The sequence below is a fragment of the Sorex araneus genome, chromosome X (genome assembly GCF_027595985.1).
Source record: "Sorex araneus isolate mSorAra2 chromosome X, mSorAra2.pri, whole genome shotgun sequence".
NCBI lineage: Eukaryota > Metazoa > Chordata > Mammalia > Eulipotyphla > Soricidae > Sorex > Sorex araneus.
The window spans coordinates 307,741,041-307,765,504 of NC_073313.1; the positions used below are offsets into that span (position 1 = coordinate 307,741,041).

General features: G+C 45.0%; 1 protein-coding gene and 2 gene segments (V, D, J or C); 1 reads left to right on the forward strand and 2 right to left on the reverse strand.

Annotated features, from left to right (window-relative positions):
* Positions 1–7,835: 7,835 nt before the first annotated feature.
* Positions 7,836–8,322, reverse strand: LOC101543618 (immunoglobulin kappa variable 1-39-like). The segment is given in 2 exon segments: positions 7,836–8,155; positions 8,268–8,322. Coding segments are annotated over 2 exon segments (369 nt in total).
* Positions 8,323–18,155: 9,833 nt separating this feature from the next.
* LOC129399990 (THO complex subunit 7 homolog) lies at positions 18,156–18,994 on the forward strand. Its single transcript, XM_055122008.1, has one exon. The coding sequence runs from the start codon at positions 18,156–18,158 to the stop codon at positions 18,759–18,761; it is 606 nt and encodes a 201-aa protein (XP_054977983.1). The 3' UTR covers positions 18,762–18,994.
* Positions 18,995–21,053: 2,059 nt separating this feature from the next.
* Positions 21,054–21,555, reverse strand: LOC129399991 (immunoglobulin kappa variable 1D-33-like). The segment is given in 2 exon segments: positions 21,054–21,373; positions 21,507–21,555. Coding segments are annotated over 2 exon segments (369 nt in total).
* Between the last annotated feature and the right edge of the window lie 2,909 nt (positions 21,556–24,464).

The following is a 24,464-nucleotide window of genomic DNA, read 5'->3' on the forward strand; positions in this document are numbered from 1 at the left end:
GGTGAGAGTCTTTTGTCTGCACTCACTGTCCCATTCCTGGCAGAGCACCAGGTCAGGCTGTATGGAAACTATAGCCTGGGAGAAAATTATGAGTTTTCTCTGATTATTTGATTTGCGTGTGTGGGTGTGGTGCAGTAGCTGCTCACCAATGCTACGAGTGTGTTTGTCCCTCTAGGCAATTCTTGGCCAACTGCGCTAACCACTTCAGTTGTTGTCTGAAGAGTTGATGATTTGCAGCTTTTTGTGGCTTGTGGTGCTGAAGACCACCAGGGCACACCCCATGCCTGTGCCTACCATGGTCAGCAGGTGGTACTCAGAGATTTCCAAGAATGCCCCATAGATACTCGAATAACTGTGCTGCCATGAACCACCTGCATGGATTGAGTCATAAACTGCAAGTACTGTCTCTCCTCACTGGCTTTGGCTGATCTCAGGATGAGATGTTCATCACAGCCCGTGTGGCGCTGAAGGTGCCAGGGTCACCCTCCTAGAAAGAGTCAGGGAGGTTGGAAGGGGATCACACAGTTTCCCCACCAACTTTTTATTGGACAAACAAACAGAATAATCCCTACATTATTACTTAGAAATTAGTTCATTCAATCTGATGTGTTCCCCTTTTACTTTATATAAAAACTCTGGTGTGCAAAAGTTGTTTATGAGGATTTCTTAGAGATATTCTGTATTCCAACACCATTCCCACCCCAATTGCACCATCCCACCTCCATTATTTTCAATTTTCCTAAAGCACCCCTTCAGCCCCATAGAATTCCCTCACTAATTAATTTTATGTAGCTTGTCTTAAAACAATTTCCTGAAAGAATGATAAAAAAAGATTTTTAGATGAAAGTTAGTGAAGATTTTTGTATCTCCCCAGGCAGCCATTAAGACCTTGTATAAGAGATCACTATGAATTGTGACAGATTAGAATTCTGTGTTTACATTTTGTTAATTGAGATTGGATGTCTTCTATATTACACCACACCCAATCTGGTGTGTGACTCCTGGTTTATCAGTGCGGTGGAGTTGAGCTGTTGCTCCAGGAATCAAAACTTTGTAATGGGAAGATACAGTTGCAGTTAAATTTTAACTGGGTGGCAGATTGGGTCAAGTGTGTGACTTCCAGGGCCTCCAGAAGTACAGGGTGGTGAAGGGAGGTAGCCCCCGTCAACTCTTTGCAAGCTAGAGTTCAGTCTCAAAAACTGCAAATCTAAGATTTTCAACAGATTAAATTTTTGACTGAGGCTCGTCTTGAGCAGTGCCTCCTGCAAAGAGCATGAGAATCATTGTGGAATGTGAAGTTTTTCGGCTGCTGAGGTTCACCCATTCTCCTCTAGCCTGCCCCTTATGACTCAACCTCACGTTAGGTCTAGAAGAATCTCTGCAACTTGTTGATCTCTTTCAAGATTTATTCATTTGCTCTGAATCACAGCCGGTGAACCCTATGCACTTTCTGATCAGCAAACCAAACATTAAACAGTTTTATCTCCAAGGCCATGTTGGTCTTTTAGTCAACAAGTCAAGGATGAATACTATGGCTCTTTTTCTCAGCAAACAGAGAAGCAAGTGGTGAAAATGAAGAAAATAGCAAAGCCCCTTTCCCTACTCTCCCCTTCTTTCCCCACTAATATGATGTGTCCCGCTCAGAGGGTGCCAGGTTTGAAGCATCAGCTCAGGTCCCTCACAGAAGCAAACAAGCTGGGGGTTCACACCACACACTCAGGACGTTCTCACTCTGGGAGTCAGGAGAGGGAAGGTAAAGGTCCTACAGAATCACTTTCGGTGAGACCCTCCTGTCAGCAGGAGCCCTGCTCTCCTCTCATCCAACAGGTCATTCCTGACAGAGGGAGCTGTGTGGACAGAGGGAGTTCCCTGGAGTCTCTATACTTTCACCTAATCCCCCTATGTGACTACATATTACTTAAGTGACTCTTAAGATATATCTCCAATAATGAGCAAATAAATATGGGATCAGAAGAGTCCATAGAAGACAGGCAGAACAGAATTTCTGTGACTTTGTTTTTTGCTTTTTGGGTCACACATGGCGATGCACAGGGGTTACTCCTGGCTTTGCACTCAGGAATTACTCCTGGCAGTGCTCAGTGGACCACATGGGATGCTGGGAATCAAACCGGGTCTACCGCATACAGGGCAAACACCCTATTCGCTGTGCTATCTCTCCAGCCCCATGTGACTTTTATTTATTTATTTATTTATTTATTTATTTATTTATTTATTTATTTATTTATTGAATCACCATGACATACACAAATACAAAATTGTTCCTTCATGATCAGGTTTCAATCACAGAATGGTTCAACAGCCAACCCTTCACTAGTGTACATTTTCCACAACAATGACAAAATCAATTCTATCCCAATGTCAGAGAAGGTGAAAATGTTGCTGTCACTCAGACTCTAGCAGATTTCATACTTTCCCACCACACCCATAGAACCCCCTGCCCCTCCTGACAAGTTATCCTCTCAGTTTTTCTAAGATAATGTGTCCTTCTTTTGTCACTTATGGGGTCTGTCTGCATCTGCTGGTCAGCTGTCATACAGCGATTTAATAGGTTCCAGGTGCTGGTACTAGTGGTCCCTCTGACCCTGGGGCATCCAGAGACTTTTCCCAGGTGTTTGGAAAAATGACAAACAGGTAACCAGGAATTCAAAAGGACTCTGAGCCACACATAGGTACATACCCGGTGCTATAAACCCAGGGAGATGTCATGGGATTGGTTTTGGAAAAAGCAGAAGGGTCCAAGAGAGGAGTAGGAGATGTAAGAATAAAAGAACACATGGTGTGGGGTGTCAGGAAGCAGAGGGTTCCTCACTCCTCTATAGAGTGGCTGATGCAGCCTCATTCCTCCTTCAGGATAACCCAGACCTGCTCTGAGAACCACAGTGGATGCACCACTGAGAAGCCCTCCTGACCTTGAGCTCTAGACCAAGAATGATGAAGTTTATTCCTACAACTCAATGAGAAAGCCAGGGTATAATTCAACAGTTTTTGACCCAAAATGTGCTCTTGGTGTGTTATAATTCAAACCCAGAGCTTCAGACATGGGAAACATGTATTTCATATCCGAGTTACATGCCTGGTCTTAGAGTGATTTTTGCCTTGTGCTTTTCCAATGTGTGACTCTATCTACAAATTATCTGTAGGAGAGACTTGTAATGCAACTAGCACAACTTGGTAGTAGCTTTACTTCTGAGGTCATTATTGTATTAAACTATGCAGTTGTGTCTTAAATGCAACCATGCCTCATATCATACACTATACAACTCTGTTGTGAATATTTACCAGTAACAAAGTGTATGTAGAAAGTAATGAATAACATCAGGATTATCAGGCTGCCAATTGTTAATCACAGAGTAGGTCCCCTTCTCATGTCACCAAACTGGAGTGTCAATGACAAACATGGATAAATCATTTGATGGGTAGTTGTAACCTACCCTCATATGTGCTGCTTCCCTGGGGGAACAGAGACCCTCTCCACTGGTGTATTGGAAAAAGAAGCTGCATGCTTTTTTGGAGTGTCGGTAATGTTGTAAATCATTAAAGAGATAGAGAAAAAGTACAGGGAAACAATTGTAAAGTTTGTCCACCCTCTAATATTTGCATTGAGTTGTGCTGCCTGTTTTGAGATTGCTGAGAGAGCTTCCTTTGCTTGTGGATCATTGACTTTGTTCCAACATGATTACTGAACATTTACTGGATGTTTCTCTCAGACTAAGAATGTGTTTAGGCTGTTAATTTATACCTGATTACATAGGAAACTGATAGTTACTCTAATGTCTGATTTTATCTGTAATGATCAATGTGCCAAGGACCCTGGTACACCTACCACCCTGCCCAGGATCATGAAGGGCGTGTCTGCAGTACAGCAGGGGCTCTCACGGTCCAGAGCCCACAGCTGCAGTCACCTCCCCTGAGACCCCCAATGCCTTCCTCTCACTTAGACTCTGAAACTCATTGCTGTTGTCGGCTCACAAGAAAAAAGCAAGTGTGGGCATCTGGCCCAGGCCATGCGGGGAAGTTGTTTTAGGGCTCTATCACTGTAGATATAAGCTTCAAAAACTGCATGCAGTGGTAAACTCCAATGTCCTCAGGCAGACGACTTATACTGGACTCTGCCCCCACTGAAAAGAACCTTATCATCTGTGTAAAATCAGCCTCTGAGAGCTATTTTCACACACTTGCCCTCACACACACGGGACCCGCTGCTCCTATTGACCATTGGACACTAACTCAGTTATTGTCCCAGCACTTCTAAGATCCAGGCTCCCTGCCTTGTCAGTTCTGGTTCTGTTTCCATCTAGTGGCTGTTTTCTGATACAGCAGCTGAAATGATTTCAGAAGCATGTACCAGTGATTCTGTTAGAGACTTTTATAAGTGTTCGAAATAGATATTACAAAACATATCATCAGTTCAGTTAGTAAGAACTAAAATGACTCCTCTTCAAATAAACTGATTGACTATCTAGGAAGCAACAACTAATAGGGAAAAGGAATTCAGGCGGGATGTGTGTCACCAGGAGTTAAGCACTAGTTTCTTTCATCCTCACATGACATGGATGTAATTTCAGGCAGATTTTCCGGAAGGAGGAGGAATAAAAAGTGAGCATAGGCAAAATGTCAGGGAGCAAAGGGCTCCTGGCTCCTGATGTAGACTTCTCAACCCAGCTTCATGCCTCTTCTGAGAACCATCCAGTCCAGATCAGAGACCCATAGATTCTATACCAGTGAGGAGGCCTTTGGGCCACCAGCCTATGGACACACTGGATGTGTGTCCATAGGCTGATGTCTATCCATAGCTGCTTTAGAAACCAAATGTAAGAAACCAAACCAAGCATTAGTGCCCAAAAGCAATATTTTAATTTTTAGATGTCCTAATGACCTGGGGCCTCAGACACGTGAAACATGGTCCATATCATATGCATTCCTGGGATTAGATTATATTTAGCATAATAAAAATGTGCTCTGTGAATAGGTGTGCCCACATATGGACATTGGATACCTGAAATATATCCTGTGAAAATAGCTGCTTTTTAAATGTAATTAAAAATATTAATTTAGTCCAATTTAATTCTTTTCACTCAGTTTGGCCACATTAATAGTGAGGTTTTATGCAGTAAAATCCAGCCACATCTCAGGGAAAGGGCAAAATAGTTACTCCTGTTCCCTGCAGCCAAGTGTGTGTGATACAGTGTGGATGCTATATGTGGCAGATCTCTGGAAACTTCCCTGGTTTCTGCTGCTGCTGGACACATATGAAGACTATGTTGAGCCCTGAGGGAAGCTGGATATTGGGCCCACAGGCTGCACCAGAACCCAGACACAGAGACTGAGCTCCAGGGTGTCCCTGTGTTGATTGTGTTCCCAAGGACTTGCTGGTGCCATTGATGTGCTAGAGCAGGCAGGGCTGTGACACTGCACGGGCTGAGCCAAGGTCTCATCTCAGTGCCTGGGTCACAGGCACCTGCCCCTGAGCCCCCACATTCCCGTTCTCAGCTGGAGCCAGAGCCCAGGGCCTGGGGGACTCAGAGCCCGTGTTCAGGGAACAGCAACTCCATGGCCCAGGGGCTTCCTGCCCACAGGCGGGACCAGTTTGGTAAAGGCTCTGAGTGGCTGGTCTGTGCTGAGGGAAAGTGGAAGACTGTAAAAAATATAAACGCACGTGCAGAAGGGTGATGTGATGATGTGTGTTCGTGTGCTCTCGTGGCAGCACTCTCTCTCTCTCTCTCTCTCTCTCTCTCTCTCTCTCTCTCTCTGCTCACATTCGGTGATCTCAAGCCACTGTGTATGGACCAAATAGGGATGTCTCCTCCTTTGTGCTCTACTTCTGTGTGTACCACTGTGCTCTTTTCTGTCTCTCTGTCTCTGACTCTGTCTCTGTCGTCTCTCCTCTGGTCTCTTTCAATCTCCCTCTCCAGAGCCCTTCTGCTTCTCTGTCTCCAGAGCCCTTCTGCTTCTCTCTCTCTCTGGAGCCCTTCTGTTTCTCTCTATGGAGTCCTTCTTACTCTCACTTCTGACTCTGACCCACATTTCTGACTCTGAACCCCTTCGTTCTTACAGTCTTAGCTTCTATAGCAATCACATACATGGTGACACAAAGGTGGGTTGAACATTAACAAATCAACAAAGAGGGTAAGACCATTCCTCCAGTAGATTAACTCGAGGACAAAGTCTCATCTAACGAGATTTCTCCAGGTTACTAGGAGATCCACTTAAGGGCGGGATCCCATCCAGGGTATGTTGCTTTCTTCGTCCCTCAGCTAGTAATCCACCTAATTAGTTGTAGTAAATCTACTTGTAGTTTTTCTAGCAATGTCAATCTGTATGAGCACCATAAGAGATATATCAAACTTAAAGTTTTGATCTTCCTGAGGATATCTCACTATATATTCTAGACAACAGTCTTCAGGTCAGGTTAGTCTTCGTAACCCCAGCAGGGTCATAGTCTCGTCGTTATTTTTGGATCATGACAGCATTTGCCTATGACCATAGTCTCAACTTATAGCTGAGTATTGTGGCGTTTTGACCTGGCCCATTTTGATGCCAGAGTAGCTCAGAGATTGCCCTGGGTCCATTCAGTCCCTCTTCGGGACCCTACATTTGGGGTGCTAGGAACTAAGGGAAACTGAGTCAAGAAAGCAGATGCCCAGGAGTAAACATTATTGGAGTCAATCAACTCCCAAGTTACAAAGCATAATATTAACTGTCTTCCTGTGTCCATACAGAAAGGACATTGCTCTCAAGAAAACTAAGTTCCCTGTGGCAAGGCTGAAAGGACAAAACCAATGTTATCCTACAGAAAACAAAAGATGGAATGCAAATCTTGAAGCCTGTCTTTTGAAAAGAGGTCAACATTTTTTCCAACTAACATCACCCCATTTTAGGGATTCAAATCCAAGGAAAATCAATATTGGTAGATAAATGGTGGACATTTGGCCAACAAGACTGGGAAAATATTATCAGTAATGTGGAGTTTCCTAAGTTAGCAATGATTTCTGTAGATTTATATTCCCTCTGAGAGTGTCAAGTCCTAGCCGTGCAGGGTAGCTCAGGAGCTGTGATCCAGGGTATTTCTCACGAGACCTCGGTAATAAGACTTTGGAATAAGTGCAGGATGTGGGCATTTTCCTTTTCTATATTTCCTCTTATGTGCCTCAATTCCTCTTTGCTCTTACCTTGAAATGAAGGTTATACCCCTTTACACATTCAAAGGGATCCAGGATAGTATATACCACAGTTCATGTCATTGAAACTGTTTTATTTCCCATTAAGATTTCAGGATCAAATTTTCTCAGTCAAGGGAATAGATCTCAGTCCCAGCTGCTATCTCCCAAACGCACACTCCACAGTGTTGTCAGGGTTTGTCCCCTGGTAAGACACAGTCTCTCCCTCTGTCCCATATCAGACAGGGCATCATGGCAGGGGAAGATGCTCTCTGTCAGATGCCCTCAGTGTGAGGCTATGACACTGCTCATGTGTCCTCACAACTCGGATGGCAATATGTGTGATTATTAAAAATAACTTTTAAAACATATTTCTAGGACTTCTACAGTAAGCACACAGATACATATAAACTCTAAATGACACTGTCACCTACTTACTTCAGGAAATTTATCTCTATACAATCAATAAACAGATCTTTTGTCATGTTGTGTTTCTGGGATGAGAGGGAGAATAATGGAGCCTAAAAATGTTTCTTCAGCAAGTGCCAGAACTGTCCACCATGCACAGTCTGGCTGCATCTGACACACCCTCAGTGGGGTAGGCACTAGGAGGAGCAGCTGGGGCAGCCCAGCCTCACACAGCTGATCTCCAGAGGTTTATGTACTGGCCTGTATCACTGTGGGAGGGTAACTACTACCCTGTTGACAATAATAAGTGGCAGCATCTTCAGCCTTGAAGCTGCTGATGGTGAGAGTGAAATCTGTCCCATATCCACTGCCACTGAACCGGGGAGGGACGCCTGATTCTAAATTGGTTGCACCATAGATCAGGAGCCTGGGAGCTTTCCCTGGTTTCTGCTGATACCAGTGTAAATAATTGCTAACGCTCTGACTGGCCTTGCAGGTGATGGTGACTTTCTCTCCCAGAGATGCAGACACGGATGGAGACTGGGTCATCTGGATATCACACCGGATACCTGGGGTTGAAATTATAAACACACATTATCATCATCATTAATTGTACTTTAATATATTTTGCCTGAAGCATAGGTAGCACTAAACCCAGTAAACCCTCATTTCCCTCCTTACCCGGGAGCCAGAGCAGCAGGAAGCTGAGGAGCTGCACAGGGGCCCTCATGTCCACTCGGGTGTGACAGAGACTGACCCTGCAGGGGGACACAGACTATTATTGAGTGTCCAGGCATGAGCTCTGAGGACTTGCAAATGAGAGGGGGCTGGGCAGGCTGGGCAGGCAGAGGGGGGAGGGTGTGTGTGGGTACCAGCCCAGCTGCAGGGAAGTCAGGGGTGCGGGTCCTTGTGGAGAAGCAGAACTTTGCCCACAGAGAACATGCTCCTCCCCAGGCCCCAGGAGGAACCCAGTGTGAACACAGAGGGGCAGGTCCCTGGTCCCCTGTGTTAAGACACATCTTCTTACTATCTCTTATCCAGAGAGAGGCTTGGTCCGAACACACTGTCATAGACCTCCTCAGGAATTGTACAAATCCTTTTGATTTCTCATCTGTGTATATAATTGAGTCAAGGGGAGTTTTCTCTTTGCTTTGGAATTGCATTATGTTTTACTGCATTTTGTAAAGGATTAAAATTTTATGTTTTTTATTTGATGTAGGGGTAGGGGGGGTCTTTATGTCAGTGCTCAGTGAGCCTGATGGTCACTCTGAACTTCACGTAGCCATTGGGATGAGCAGTTCCATGCCAGGGACAGGATGCAAAGCCATTGTGATGCTACAGTGCTGGAGCTGTCAGTTCTTTATCAGCAGGTGCTCTGGGCCATGTGCTCACATGTGAACCCCGGCTCATGCCTCCTGATGGCTCAGACTCCCTCACCAGTTGCTGTACTATTTTTTGTGTGAGAAATTGTTATTATTTGAAGACAATAATGCAATGAGTGAAAAGGACAATATGTTCAGAAGGGGATGGCTGAGAGAGTATAACATGTCCGACTCCTCAAAGAATATCCCCTGTCTCATCATCACTGCATCCCTTGATAGCAAACCTCGTTTTGCTCTAAAGACACAACCACTCTCAAATACCAGATTCTGAAAGACTTAGCGTCATGAGAAGATTGAAGTGATAATACTACAGAACAGCCTATGACAGCCACCTTACAAGACATGGATTCACAGACACTAAACAAACACCTCTATGGGATGCACGGTGCCACCTGGGTTGAGGCGGTCAATGTGGGGTTAAGATAGAACACACATACAGGACAACTGTCACTCTGGCTGGGGCAGAAATCAGTGCTGCATGAGTCAGCATCCAGGTTCCTAAAGGTGCCATCCCACCATCCCATCAACATCACTGTTCTTTTATTCTACAGGCTGTCCCTGGAACTGCAAACCATGTTCTCCTGCAGTGTGCTATGGTCCTCCAACACTGAGTTCAGCACCCAACAGACCAAACCAGACCCCCGTGAGCCCCTAGCCCAGCAGGACATACACATGATGAAGTACTGAGTGTCCTGGGGAGGGTCTGGAATGTTTCCCAGGAGCTGCAGGTCCCAGGGGAGCCCTTCAGTGACCATGGAGTCTAGAGGAGACGGTTTCCTCTCCAGTGATCAGCCTGTGACTGGGGTCTCCCCGAGTTCTTCTGTCAGACAGGAGCAGCTCCTGGGGCTCCCCTTCTGTAGGGCCCAGGACAGGAGCCTCCAGGGCCATTTGCTGCCTCACACCTGACTGAGCAGGAGAGATCTCCCCTCCCTGCCGCCATTGTTCTTCATGTAGCAGGATCCTGCTCCCAATGGGCCTCATCTGCCCTCCTGAGGGAGCTTTGAACCAATTCCTACTTACTGCTCCCTGAACCACCTTTACCAAAAACTGGGGTCAGTAAAAGACTGTATGTAAGAGAAACCTGGGCTCCAACTCTGCAGGCATCACAGCAGGCTGAATGAACTGCCTTCCAGGTATTAATGTAAGTGTTGTCCTGTTTGTACACTAAGATGCCAGTGAGGATGCTCTGTGACCCTTTGCAGCGTCCCTGACTGTTCCCCATTTCACCATAGTGTGACACAGGATAAAATGAGGTTTTAGTTCAAAACAAATTCAAAGAATAAACACACATTTCAGGCTCCCTCAGGGAGTCAGAGAAGCGAAGCGGGGATGTGGGGAAGAGGAGACAGTAAGATTTCAGAGCTGTTCCCCTGTCATATTGTTATCAGGGACTCTAAGACCGCAGAGGCCCCAGAATAGGAGCAGCTGGGGGGACGGGTATTGCTCCAAGTGGTGTATTTGTCACCAGAAGCAATGTCCTGGTGAAGGTGAGAGAGTCTTGTGTGTGCACTGACTGTCCCATCCCTGGAAGTGCACCAGGACAGGCTATAAGTAAACTATAGCCAGGATAAAACTACAATTTTTTCTGATCATTTGATTTCGGTGTCTGTGTGTGGTGCAGTAGCTGCTCACCAATGCTATGAGTGCATTTTGTTCCTGTGGACAATTTGGCCAGCTAAGCCAGTTCAGTGTAGGAGTTGATGATTTGCAGCTTTTGGGTGGTTATTGTGCTGGGGACCACCATGGCACACCCCCATGTCTGTGCCTACCAAGGTCAGCCAGGTGGTACTCAGAGATTTCTGGGAATGACACATAGGTACTCGGAGAAACTGTGGTGCCATGAATCAACTGGGTGGACTGAGACATAAACAGCAAGCCCTGTACTTTCTCTCCTCACTGGGCTGATCTCAGGGTGAGATGCTTCTCACACTTTGTGTGGCGCTGAAGGTGACAAGGATCCCCTCCTAGAAAGAGTCAGGGAGGCTGGAAGGAGTTCACACAGTGTCCCCACTGGCATCTTATTGGACAAACAAACAGAATCATCCCTACATTAATACTTAGAAATTAGTTCATTCAGTCTGATGTGTTCCCCTTATACTTTCCATAAAAACTGTGGTTTGCAAAGTTGTTTATGATGACTTCTTAGAGATATTCTGTATTCCAACACCATTACCACTCCAATTGCACCATCCCTCCACCATTATTTTCAATTTTCCTAAAGCAGCCCTTCAGTCCCATAGAATTCCCTCAGTAATTTATTTTATATAGCTTGTTTATAAATAATTTGCTTAAAAAAGAATGATCAAAAAAGTTTTCTTAGATGAAAGTTAGTGACTATTATTGTATCTCTCCATGCAGCCATTAAGCCCTTGTATGAGATCACTATGAATTGTGAAAGGTTAGCCTTCTGTGTTTACATTTTGTTAATTTAGGTTGGTTGTCTTCTATATTACATCACACCCAATCTGGTGTGTGATCTTGGTTTATCAGTGTTGTGGAATTGAAATGTCGCTCCAGGAAGTCAAAACTTTGTAATGGGATGATACAGTTGCAGATAAATATTTAGCTGGATGGCAGATTTGGGTCATGTGTGCAACTGCCAGGACCTCTAGAAGAATAGGGAGGTGGAGGGAGGTAGCCCTCCCCAACTCTGTGAAAGCCTAGAGTTCGGTCTCAAAACCCACATATCTGAGTTTTTCAAGAGATTAAGTTTTTGAATGAGGCTTGTCTTGAGCATTGGGCTCCCGAAAGGAGCATGAGAGCCATTGTAGAATGTGGAGCTTTTTGGCTGCTGGGGTTCACCCATTCTCCTCTGGCCGGCCCCTTATGACTCAGACTCACGTTGGGTCCAGAAGAATCTCTGCAACTTGTTGCTCTCTTTCAAGATTTGTTCATTTGTCTCTGGATCATGGCTGGTGAATCCTGATACACTTTCTGATCAGCAAACAGAATATTCAACAGTTTTCTCTCAAAGGCCATGTTGGTCTTTTAGCCAATAAGCCAAGGATGAATACTAAGGCTCTTTTTCTCAGCAAGCAGAAAAGCAAGTGTTGAAGATGAAGAAAATAGTGAAGCGCCTTTCCCCACTCTCCCGTCCCCCCCCCACGACACTATCATGATGTGACCCTGCTCAGAGGGTGCCAGGTATGAAGCACCAGCTCAGGCTCCCTCACAGGAACACATAGGCTGGGGGCTTACACCCCACATGGGATTCTCTCACTCTGGAAGTCGGGAGAGTGGAGGTCAGGGTCCCTCAGGGTCAGTTTTGGTGAGACTCTTCTCCTGTCAGCGGGAGCCTCTCTCTTCGCTCATCCAACAGGTCATTCCTGAGTGTGTGCCGTGGGGACAAAAAGGGTTCCCTGGAGTCTCTATACTTTCACCTAATCCCCCTATGTGAGCTTATTTTACTTTAAGTGACTCTTAAGATACATCTCCAATCACTATTACTATTACTATCACCCTGTTATTCATCAATTGCTCGAACAGGCACCAGTAATGTCTTCATTCATCCCTGTTACATTTTAGTGTAGTCAATGGTGTCTGCTCATCTGGGACATATAGAGCACTTTATTGTTACTATTACAGTTTTTGGCATATCAAATACATCACAGGTAGCTTGCCAGGCTCTGCCATGGGGGTGGAATATCCATAGATTGCCAGGCTCTCTGAGAGTGACGGTGGCTTTTGGATGGCCTCATCATCTTTATGGGTGTTCCCAGTCTACCGAAAGCAAGTCAGCTTGCATGTTGTAATGATCCACACACTGACAAACATGAACTGCCTGCATCTCTGGACAGCACCTGGGACATCTGCAGCCTCAGGTTGATCTCCCTGAGATTGAAGGAATGTCCTGAGGTGAAAACAAGCAAGTATGTTAAAACCAAACACATGTGTGCTGATTTAGGTACAACAGTGGGCTAGAGTATAAGCAGTCATGTGGCTGTGAATGCAGCCACGCACTCCAGGAGATTCTGCATTGCCCTCTTCTGGTAGCTTTGTTTTATAGTCTCTGAATATTGGTCGTTGATGTGATTACATGGTGCTGGGGGCAATTTTGGGGTGTGACTGCCAAGCTACTGGAAAAACTTGGGATCCGGGTGGAAGAGGCCCAGTCCTAATATGAGCAGGCTTGAGATCTCAGCCATGGGTCCCGCATACCTGGGCTCCTCTGTCACTTCCTTCATGAGTGAGGCTCGTCTGAGTGTGGGGAGTGGCCTTGAGCATGGTGTGGTTGGGTTCAGGAGGTTTTCGGCTGCTGGGGTTCTGGTTAGGGCGGGAAGAGGACTTAACCTACCCCCCTACAAGGGGACCCAGTGAAGACAGCCTGGAGTGAGATCAGGAGATTTTGAGTCACTCTCTTCTGGGAGCTTTGTCTTATAGTCATATATCCAATATTGAGCAATAAATACGGGATCAGAACAGTCCATAGAAGACAGGCAGGACAGAACTTCTGTGACTTTTATATATTTATTTATTGAATCACCGTGACATACACAATTACAAAAATCGTTCGTTCATGATCAGATTTCAATCATAGAATGGTTCAATAATCAACCCTTCACTAGTGTACATTTCCCACAAACAATGACAAAATCAATTCTATCCCAATGTCAGAGACAGGTGAAAATGTCGCTGCAACTCAGACCATAACAACTTTCATACTTTCCCACCACACCCATAGAACCCCCATTCCTCCTGACAAGTCTCGCTCTCCATTTTTCTAATATACAGCATAGTTCTTTTGTCACCTATGGAGTCTGTCTGCCATCTACTGGTCAACTGTCATGCAGCAACTTAATAGATTTCAGGTGCTGGTGCTGGTGGTCCCTCTGACCCTGAGGCATCCAGAGACTTTTCCCAGGTGTTTGGAAAAATGACGAACAGGTAACCAGGAATTCACAAGGACTCTGAGACACACATAGGTACATCCCAGGTGCTATAAACCCAGGAGATGTCATGGATGTTGTTTGGAAAAAGCAGAAAGGTTCCAGAGATGAGGAGGAGCCTGTTAAGTATAAAGGAACACATAGGGGTGGGATGGTAGAAAGCAGAGGGCTCCTGGCTCCTCTCTAGAGTGGCTTATGCAGCCTCATTCCTCCTCCAGGATAACCCAGACCTGTTTCGAGAGCCACAGTGGATGCACCACTGAGGAGCTCTCCTGACCTGAGCTCTAGACCAACACTGATGAAGTTTATTCCTACAACTCAATGAGAAAGCCAGGGTATAATTCAATAATGTTTGACCCAAAATGCCCTCTCGGTGCGTGATAATTGAAACCCAGAGCTCCATACGTGGGAAACACATATTTCATATCCATGTTGCATGCCTGGTCTTAGAGTGATCTTTGCCTTGTGCTTTTCCAATGTGTGACTCTCTCTACAAATTATTCTGTAGGAGAGACTTGAAATGCAACTAGCACAAATAGGTAGTCACTTTGCTTCTGAGGTCATTATAATATTAAATAATGCAGTTGTGTCTTAAATGCAACCATGCCTCATATCATACACTATATGACTATGTTGTGACTATTTACCAGCAAACAAAGTGTTTGTTGAAAGTAATAAATAACACCAGGACTACCAGGCTGCCCGTTGTTAATCACAGAGTAGGTCCTCTGCTCATGTCACTAATCTGGGGTGTCAGTGACAAACATGGATAAATCATGTGGTGGGTAATTGCAAACTGCCCTCATATGTTCTGCTTCCTTTAGGGAACAGAGACCTTCTCCCTGGTACTGGAAAAAGAAGCTGCATGATTTATTGGGGGGGGGGGTGTCTGTAATGTCGCCAAACATTTAAGAGTTGGAGAAAAATCACACGGAAACAATTGTAGAGTTTGTCCACCATCTAGTCTTTGCAGTGAGTATGCTGCCTGTTTTGAGATTGCTGAGAGAGCTGCCTTTGCTTGAGGATCAATGATTTTGTTCCAAACATGATTATTGAACATTTACTGGATGTTTCTCTCAGACTAAGAATGTGTTTAGGCCGTTAATTTATACCTGATTACATAGGAAACTGATAGTTACTCTAATGTCTGATTTTATCTGTAATCAGCAATGTGCCAAGGCCTCTGGTACACCTACCACCCTGCCCAGGATCATGAAGGGCGTGTCTGCAGTATAGCAGGGGCTCTCATGGTCCAGAGCCCACAGCTGCAGCCTCCTCCCCTGAGACCCCCAATACCTTCCTCTCACTTAAACTCTGAAACTCATTGCTGTTGTTGGCCCACCAGCAAAGAATACAGTGTGGGCATCTGGCCCAGGCCACGTGGGGAGGTTTGTTTGGACCGTATCACTGTAGATGTAAGCTTCATAAACTGCATGCAGTAGTAAACTCCAATGTCCTCAGGCAGACAACTTATACTGAACTCATGCCCCCACTGAAGAGAGCCTGATTATCTGCGTAAACAACTTTCACACATTTACCCTCACACCCACGGGACCCATTGCTTCTATTGACCTCAGGACACTGACTCAATTATTTTTTTTAATTGTTTTATTGAGTCACCATGTGGAAAGTTTCCAAGTTTTCAGGTTTAAGTCTCAGTTATACAATGCTCGAAAACCCATCCCTTCACCAGTACACATATTCCACCACCAAGAATCACTGTATAGCTCCACCCCACCCCCCACCCCCCTAGCCCCCCCCGCCTCTGTAACTGATACATTTCACTTTACTTTCACTTTAATTACATTCAACATTTCAACAAAACTCACTATTATTGTTTGGAGTTTCTCTCCCCTAAAGACGGACCTGCTGAAAAGGAAGCATTTGATAATTTGTTTTTCATTGCTGAGAATGAAGAGATATGAGGTCGAGTGACCGCACTAGCAGCCTCACGGTATTGGGTTTCTGTATTTCAGTATTTTAGTAACTAAGTCCAGAGAAATATCTGCCAGAAATTGCATCACTGCAAACTTGTACTTCTCAGTTATATTATATTCCACATATGCAGTTCTAAGGTCCAGGCTCTGCCTTGTCAGTTCTGGGTTCTGTCTCCATCTAGTGGTTGTTTTCAGATACAGCAGCTGAAATGATTAGAGAAGCATGTGCCAGTGATTCTGTTAGAGACCTTTTATAAGTGTTTGAAATAGATATTACAATACATATTATCCATCCAGTCAGTAAGAACAAAAATGACTCCCTTCGAAATAGACTGCTCGAGCACCATCCCATCTGCCCCTGTGCCACACTCCAGCATCTCTACTGGTTTTCTCCCTTTCCCAGGTCAGTAATTGAACCCAGGATGCCAATTCCCCTGTGCCTGCACCCTAGGCGTCTCCTCGAACCCTGAGTCATCCACCTCGCCAGCACCATCCCATCCACCTCTGTGCCACCCTCCAGCTCCACTCCTGATTTTCTCCCTTTCCCAGGTTTCTGCCCCCCACCTGGCACCCCACCCACATTGCGGTAATGGGCATAGCACCTGTAGAAGTGGGCGTAGCCTCTTTTAGGGCTGGTGGACTCACTTACTTTCCCCTTTCCTGGCACTCCGAAATCACATCTTCATTTCCGTCACCTAATTCTGTGAAGATTATCCTGGCCATCTCAAATACATTAGGACAATAGTCCAGAAGCGTATTCCAATTGCACCATAATACTGGCGTCACAAGAAGCTCTACAAGTCCAATATAAAAGAACACATCCTCAGACTCTTCACTAGGACCGCACCTGAAGAGCACCTGAGAGGAAGAGGGCAATACTGATAGTGAACTGGAAGGTCCCACTACCACACTACTACAAAAACATGAAGAAACAATCAAAAACCCCAGCACAAGGAGAGGATGATGAAAAGAGTCCAGGCGTCTCAACAAGTGTTACCCACAAATATGATCTTTCCTATAAAGAATTCAGACATGAATTACTGAAGATGTTCAATGAACTCAAAGTAATACCTCAGCAGACATCCAGGAAATTAGAGGACATGAAAGAAAAAATGGAACGGACAGCTGAGAAAATACAGGAAGGAATGAGAGCAAAATAAAAATACTACAAAATGAAATGTCATGAATTAAGGATTCTGTAGATGAAATTAAAAACTCTGGGGGTGCCCTCAATAGTAGAATGGTCATAGCTGAAGACAAAATCAATGAGCCTGAAAGATGAGCTACAGGAAGCTTACAGGCAACAAGCAATGGGAAAAGACCTCCAAATTGCTCTAAGCAAATCAGAGACCTAGGGCATAATTTCAAGAGGAACAACATTAGAATCATCAGAGTACCAGAAGAACAGGGAGAAAATCCCAATGAAAAAGCCACAGTTAAGAATATCACTGCTGAAAAGTTCCCAGAGCTGGAGAATGCAGGCATCCAGATCCAAGGAGCATGAAGAGTTCCAGATAAAAGAGATCCTAGGAAAAAGACTCCAAGACATTTCATAGTCAGAATAATAGATGCCATGCACAGAGACACAATACTGTAAGCAGCAAGGTCAAAGAAGGAGAGCACATACAAAGGAGCACCCTTAGATTTACAGCAGAACTATGAGAGGAAACCCTCTAAGCCTGTAGACTGGTGGGATATTGTGAAAAAAACTCAATGAAATGAACACCTCACCATGAATACTTTGGCTAAACTCTCACTCAAACTTGAAGGAACGATACACTATTTCAAGGATAAACAACAGCTCAGGAACTTCATAGACTCAAAGCCAGTTTAAAAGAAGGACTAAAGGGGCTACTTGTAAGAGAGGAAAAAAACCTACAAGCACAACAAACCAACACAGAAAGATGGCACAAAACCCATGACAATAATCTCCCTCAATATCAGTGGTCTAAATGCACTAATTAAGAGACACAGGGTGAAAAAAAGGATTTGGAAACAAAAACCAAAATCCTACCGCCTACAAGAAACACATCTGAATAGTCAGAGCAAACAGACTCAAAGTCAAAGATGGAAAACAATTCTACAAGCAAACAACTCCCTTAAAATAGCTTGGGTGGCCATACTAGTATCCAACAACATGGATTTCAGGTTGAAAAAGATTAGAAGAGACAGCGAAGGCCAATTTGTACCAGTCAAGAGATATGTAAAGCATGGCGGCGCGGCTCAGGCGTTGGAGCGGGCGGCCGCAGGCGCCGCCTCCTCCTCCTCCTCCATGGCTGTTTACCCGGCTGCATTGTGGGAGTTTGACCTCCGCCGCCTCCAACTGTCGCCTCAGCTTGCGCTGCCGCCGCCGCCGTGCACGCCATGGGAGCCGTGACTGACGACGAAGTCATACAAAAGCGTCTCCTGATTGATGGAGATTGTGCTGGAGATGATCGGAGAATTAATCTGCTTGTGAAAAGTTTCATTAAATGGTGCAATTCTGGATCCCAGGAAGAAGGATATAGCCAATATCAACGTATGCTAAGTACATTGTCCCAATGTGAATTTTCAATGGGTAAAACACTGCTGGTATATGATATGAATCTCAGAGAAATGGAAAATTATGAAAAAATTTACAAGGAAATAGAATGTAGCATTGCTGGAGCACATGAAAAAATTGCTGAGCAGATTCTTCAAGCAAAACGAATACGAAAAGATCGCCAAGAATATGATGCTTTGGCGAAAGTGATCCAACATCACCCAGACAGACATGAAACATTGAAGGAACTTGAAGTTCTGGGAAAAGAATTAGAGCATCTTTCACACATTAAAGAAAGTGTTGAAGATAAGCTGGAATTGAGACGGAAACAATTTCATGTTCTTCTTAGTACCATCCATGAACTGCAGCAAACACTAGAAAATGATAAAAAGCTCTCAGAGGTCGAAGAAGCTCAAGGAACAAGCATGGAAACAGATCCTAAACCATGATCATTCACCATTCCCACAAATATTGAAGTAGTAATATCTTAGTGTGTTAGAATTTGTTGTGCTCTCTTGAGATAGTGTTGGTGGTAAGCTACTTCACTTTTTAATTATTAATGCACAGGTCACATTCCTTTACATGAAGAAAAATTAGTATAGACATGTTGTTAAGGAACTGCCTTTTTTATTAAATATGAAGGTTAGAACAGTATTCAAATATAATAAAATACTATCAAACAAAAAAAAAGAGATATGTAAAGCATGAAGAAATCACACTCTTAAAAGTGTACACACCTAATGAGGGACCAGATAAATACTTTAAACAACTGCTAACAGATTTTAACAAGGATATTGCTAACAACACAATAGTAGTTGGAGATTTCAACACAGCCCTATCACCTCTAGATAAATCAACAAGATTAAAACTCAGCAAGGAAACTCTGGCTTTGAAGGAAGAGACAGAAGAGACAGGGTTAATAATCTGTACAGGGCTTTGCATCCCAAAAACAAAGAGTAAACATTTATTTTCCAGTGCACATGGAATATTTTCCAAAATAGACCATGTGCTTGGTCACAAAACATACCTCAATAGAATCAGCAAGACAGAAATTGTATCAACTACCTTTTCAGACAATGATGCACTGATGATAGAAGTCAATCATGCACAGACTGCTGGTGGGAATGCCGAATGGTTCAGCCCTTTGGGAAAATAGTATGGATGCTTCTCAAAAAATTAGAAATCGAGGTCCCATTTGACCCAGCAATACCACTTCTGGGAATATATCTCAGTGATGCAAAAAAAGTATATTAGAAATGACATCTGCACTTACATGTTCATTGCAGCACTGTTTACAATAGACAGTATCTGGAAAAAAACAAAGTACCTGAGAACAGGGGACTGGTTTAAGAAACTTTGGTACATCTACACAATATAATACTATGTATGCAGCTGTTAGAAAAGATGAAGTCATGAAAGTTGCATATAGTGGAGCAACATTGACAGTATCATGTTAAGTGAAATGAGTCAGAAAGAGAGGGACAGACATTGAAAGATTACACTATCTGTGGAATGTAAAGTAACAGAATGGGTGACTAACACCCAAGAACAGCAGAGATAAGTACCAGGAGGATTACTCCGAAGCTTAGAAACCAGACTCCTATGCTGGGGGAAAATGCAGCTCAGATAGAGAAGGGACCACCAAGTAAAGAGTGCTAGGAGGGCCTGCTCGAGATGGGAGAGGTAGGCTGAAAGTAGATTATAGACTGAACAAGATGACCACTTAATAGCTCTACTGCAAACCACAACACCCCAAAAGAGAGAAAGAGAGAGAGAGAGCAAAAGGGAATGCCCTGCCACAGAGGTGGGGCAGGGTGGAAGTGGGGAATGGACAGGGGTGGTGGGAGGGATGCAAGGGACCATTGGTGGTAGGAAATGGGCACTGGTGGAGGGATGGGTACATGGTCATTTTATGACTGAAACACAAGCATGAAAGTTTGTAAGTCTGTAACTTACAAACATGATTTACTAATAAATAAATATAAGCAGAACCCCACCAAAAATAATAATAAAATAAATAAATAGACTTCTGGAGTAGTTTGGAAGTAACGATGAACAGGGAACCAGGAATTCAGGAGGGATATGTGTCACCAGGAGTTATGCACGACTTTCTTTCATCCTCACATGATGTGGATGTAATTTCAGAAAGGAAGTAGGAAGAAATGACAGGTAAGCATGGCAAAATGTCAGGGAGCAGAAGGCTACTGACACCTCATGTCTATGTCTCAACAACTTCATGCCTCCTCTGAAATTATCTGGACCAGATTAGAACCCATAGATGCTACAAAAGCGAGGAGCCTCTGGCCATCAGCCTCTGTCCATATCAGACCAGACATCATAGCGGGTGAGGATGCATCCTGTGAGACACCCTCACTGTGAAGTTTGCAGCTGCTCACGTGTCCTCAAAACTAGGGTAGCAGTATTTGTGATTATTAAAAATATCTAGTAAAACATGATTTCTAGGCCTTCTAGAGTGACCAGGCCAGCACATATGAACTCTAAATGACACTGTCACCTGTTACTTCAGGAAAATTATCTCTATTAATTCAATGAGCAGATCTGTTGTCATGTCAGTGCTGCTGGGATGAGAAGGAAATAATGGAACCTAAAACTGTTCCTTTGACATGGACCAGAACTGTCCATCATTGCACAGCCTGGCTGCATCTGACACACCTCAGCTGGGGAGGCTCTGGGAGGAGCAGCTGGGGCAGCCCAGACTCACACAGCTGATCTCTGGGGTTTTATGTCCTGGCATGTATCACTGTGGGAGGGAGCTTATTATACTGTTGACAGTAATAAGTGGCAGCATCTTCAGGCTTGAAGCTGCTGATGGTGAGAGTGTAATCTGTCCCAGATCCACTGCCACTGAACCTGGAAGGGACGTCTGTTTCTAAATTGGTTGCATCGTAGATCAGGAGCCTGGGAGCTTTCCCTGGTTTCTGCTGAAACCAGCTTAACCAATTGCTAACGCTCTGACTGGCCTTGCAGGTGATGGTGACTTTGTCTCCAAGAGAAGCAGACATGGATGGAGTCTGGGTCATCTGGACATCACACCGGGAGCCTGGGGTTAAAAATAGAAACACACAGAAAAAAGAAAAGCAAAAAAAAAATAGAAACACACATCATTACCAGCATTCATTGTACTTTAAAGTTATCCTCATTAAACCTCCAGTAAACCCTAATTTTCCTCCTACCAGGGAGCCAGAGCAGCAGGAAGCTGAGGAGCTGCACAGGGGCCCTCATGTCCACTCTGGGTGTGACAGACACTGACCCTGCAGGGGGACACAGACTATTATTGAGTGTCCAGGCATGAGCTCTGAGGACTTGCAAATGAGAGGGGGCTGGGCAGGCTGGGCAGGCAGAGGGGGGAGGGTGTGTGTGGGGACCAGCCCAGCTGCAAGGAAGTCAGGGGTGTGGGTCCCTGTGGAGAAGCAGAACTTTGCCCACAGAGAACATGCTCCTCCCTAGCCGGGCCCCAGGAGGGCTCCAGGGTAAGCACTGAAGGGTGGGTCCCTGGTCTTCTGCGAGTCAGTATATGGCTTCTGCTCTCTTTGCCCAGGGACAGTTTCTGTCAGATCACAGCCACACAAGACCCTTTAGGAGTTGTAGACTCCTTCAATTTTACATCTCTGGATCAAATGGAGGGCATGCAGTCTTCCATTTATCATTAATATCCTTGTATTTTTGGGTTTAGAGATGTCATCACTACCAACTGGAAATGAACGGTAACAGAAGAAAACCTCTGGGGCCATGGTTAAGCTGTGTCCAAATTTATACCTGAGAGACAGTCTCACTGCTTCCACCTAAGTCTGAGGTTGTGACGTTTGTTCTCCACGTTTAGGAAAGCTCTCTGCCTACCTAGAACCAATGACATGCATTCTTTTTTCTTTGGAAAGTTTTTCATGTGTTTCAGTCCCTTTCCCTGAAAGATTCCCTTCTGAGCTGACCCAATGGAAATGAGTCCAGAAAGGATAGATGAGATGAGTCGCCTCCACAGAATTCCCCTTGAATTCACTATGCTCTTTCAGCTCACATCTTTATCATACATCTCTTATTTTAGTTTTTGATTGTTTTGCACCACACCTAGCAGTTTTCTAGGCTTACTCCTGGCCCTATACCCCTGGAATCACTCGTGACAAGGCTCGGTGATGGGGGTGTAGGATCTCTATGTAATGTCAAGGACTGATTCTTGGTTTGCCACATGCAAGGCAAACACCCTACAGACTGTATGATCTTTCCACACATCTCTTCTAATTTTGGCGGCTCTCTGCAAGCCCAGGTGCAGTGCATTGAGAATCAAGTAAAGTTAGGGTTTAATCCCACAGAGAAATGACTCTCAGGTCTTCAGATGGGAATAAGAGTGGGCATCAGGGTGTGTCCAACCTGGGATCTAGGCTCTAACAGGGGCTTACGAGCTAGTGAGGGTAGAGTTCTGGGTGAGATGAGTCAGTATAGTCTCTAGGGATGACTTCCCCAACACCACCACCCCACCTCCATTTATCCACTGTTTCTTCTTTCAGGAGAATGCCCTGGGAGTGAAAACCAGCAAAATATTGAAAGGCCCATGGACGATCCACATCATCTAATTTAAGCTTCCTGATATCCGAGGACTCTCCTCCATGAACTGCTGACCCAGCTGGTAGTTTAGTTTGCTATTTCTGAGAATTCCAGAGTACTGGGTAGGGTTGGAGATCCATGGAAGGTAGCACAGAAGCTCCCAGGGGAGCCCTGGAGTGATCATGGATTCTAGTGGAGACGGGTTTGCTCCCAGTGACAGTCTGTGACTGGGGCCTCCCCCGGTGCTTCTGTAGGACAGGGGCAGCACAGGGAACCTCACTTCTGCAGGGCCCCTGACAGGACTCTCCAGAGACATTTGAGGTCTCATACCTGACTCAGGCAGGAGAGATCTTTCCCCATGCCAAAGCACACACAACCCAATCCACCACTGATTTTTTTTATTGAATCTCCGTGAGATAGTTACAAGCTTTCATCCTTGGGTTACAGTCACACAATGATCAAATATCCATCCCTCCACCAGTGCACATTCCCCACCACCAATATCCCAGGTACGCCCCCCTTTCCCACCCTCCCCCTGCCTCCATTGGCTTTTAAGGTGCCAGGGTTCTGCTCTCACTGGACCATTAGTGGCTACATGAACAAACTTCTAACCAATTCCTACTCTATAATTCCCATCAATTCACTTACAATGGACAATCCTGCACAGGGACTCACTGAGACAGGGCAGAATAAGGGTTGCTAGTGGCAGGAAGGGAGAGGAAGAGCCTCAGTTACAAAGGACACCAGAGGAAAGTGAAGCGTGGTCAACTGAACTGAATGTGTGTACTCAGAAGAACAGCTCAGATCAGACACACACTTTTGCCTGCATGTCTGCTCCAGAGGAGCTGCCCTGAGGTGGTTCTGATGGCCAGGGGAAGGGTTGGGGAGAAGGAGGATGAGACTCCAGGGTGTTCATGCAATTCTGTTGTCACAGAAGACATAAGACTTCACATTCCACCACAGGAGCAGGAGATGGGGGATTAGCACACAGAGGTTGTCTGAGCTCCTGTGGCAGCTTCCTCTGATGGTGAGCAGGGGACAGGGCAGCTGTCACCATCCTGCAGAACCTCGGGGGCTGAGCAGAAGCTTCAGAGCTAGATTCAGTCTCTGATGCTCTGAACTCTCATATTCACCCTGCAGAGACACTGACCTTCTGGAACAGTCAGGGGAACTGGAAGTCGGTCGCATTGTGTTCCCCGTGGCCTCTGAGTGGAGCAGCACAAGGACACCCAAAGCATAACTGTCAAATCTGAGTTCATTTAGTTTGATGGATTTTTGGTTGAAATTGAACAACCAGCAGTATCATCAACAAGGTGCTGCCTGACAAAGTGAAATTGATTTCTGAGTTCTCAGCAGTCAGAAGAGAAGAAAAAGGAGATAATTTGCTTCAGTACAATGTTCTCCAGATGTCCCTGAGCAGACTTGTGAAGCTTCAGCTCAGGCTCCCTCACAGGAACACACAGGCTGGGGCTCACACCACACACACAGGATTCTCTCTAGGAGTCGGAGAGGGAAGGTTCAGGTCCCCCAGAGTCACTTCCTATGACACCCTCCTTCTATCAGTAGGAGCCCCTCTCTCCTCTTGTGCTCACAAA

Bases quoted from the DNA above. Each gene is read 5' to 3' on its own strand.
- LOC129399990 (XM_055122008.1), top strand. From the start codon at position 18,156: ATGGGAGCCGTGACTGACGACGAAGTCATACAAAAGCGTCTCCTGATT.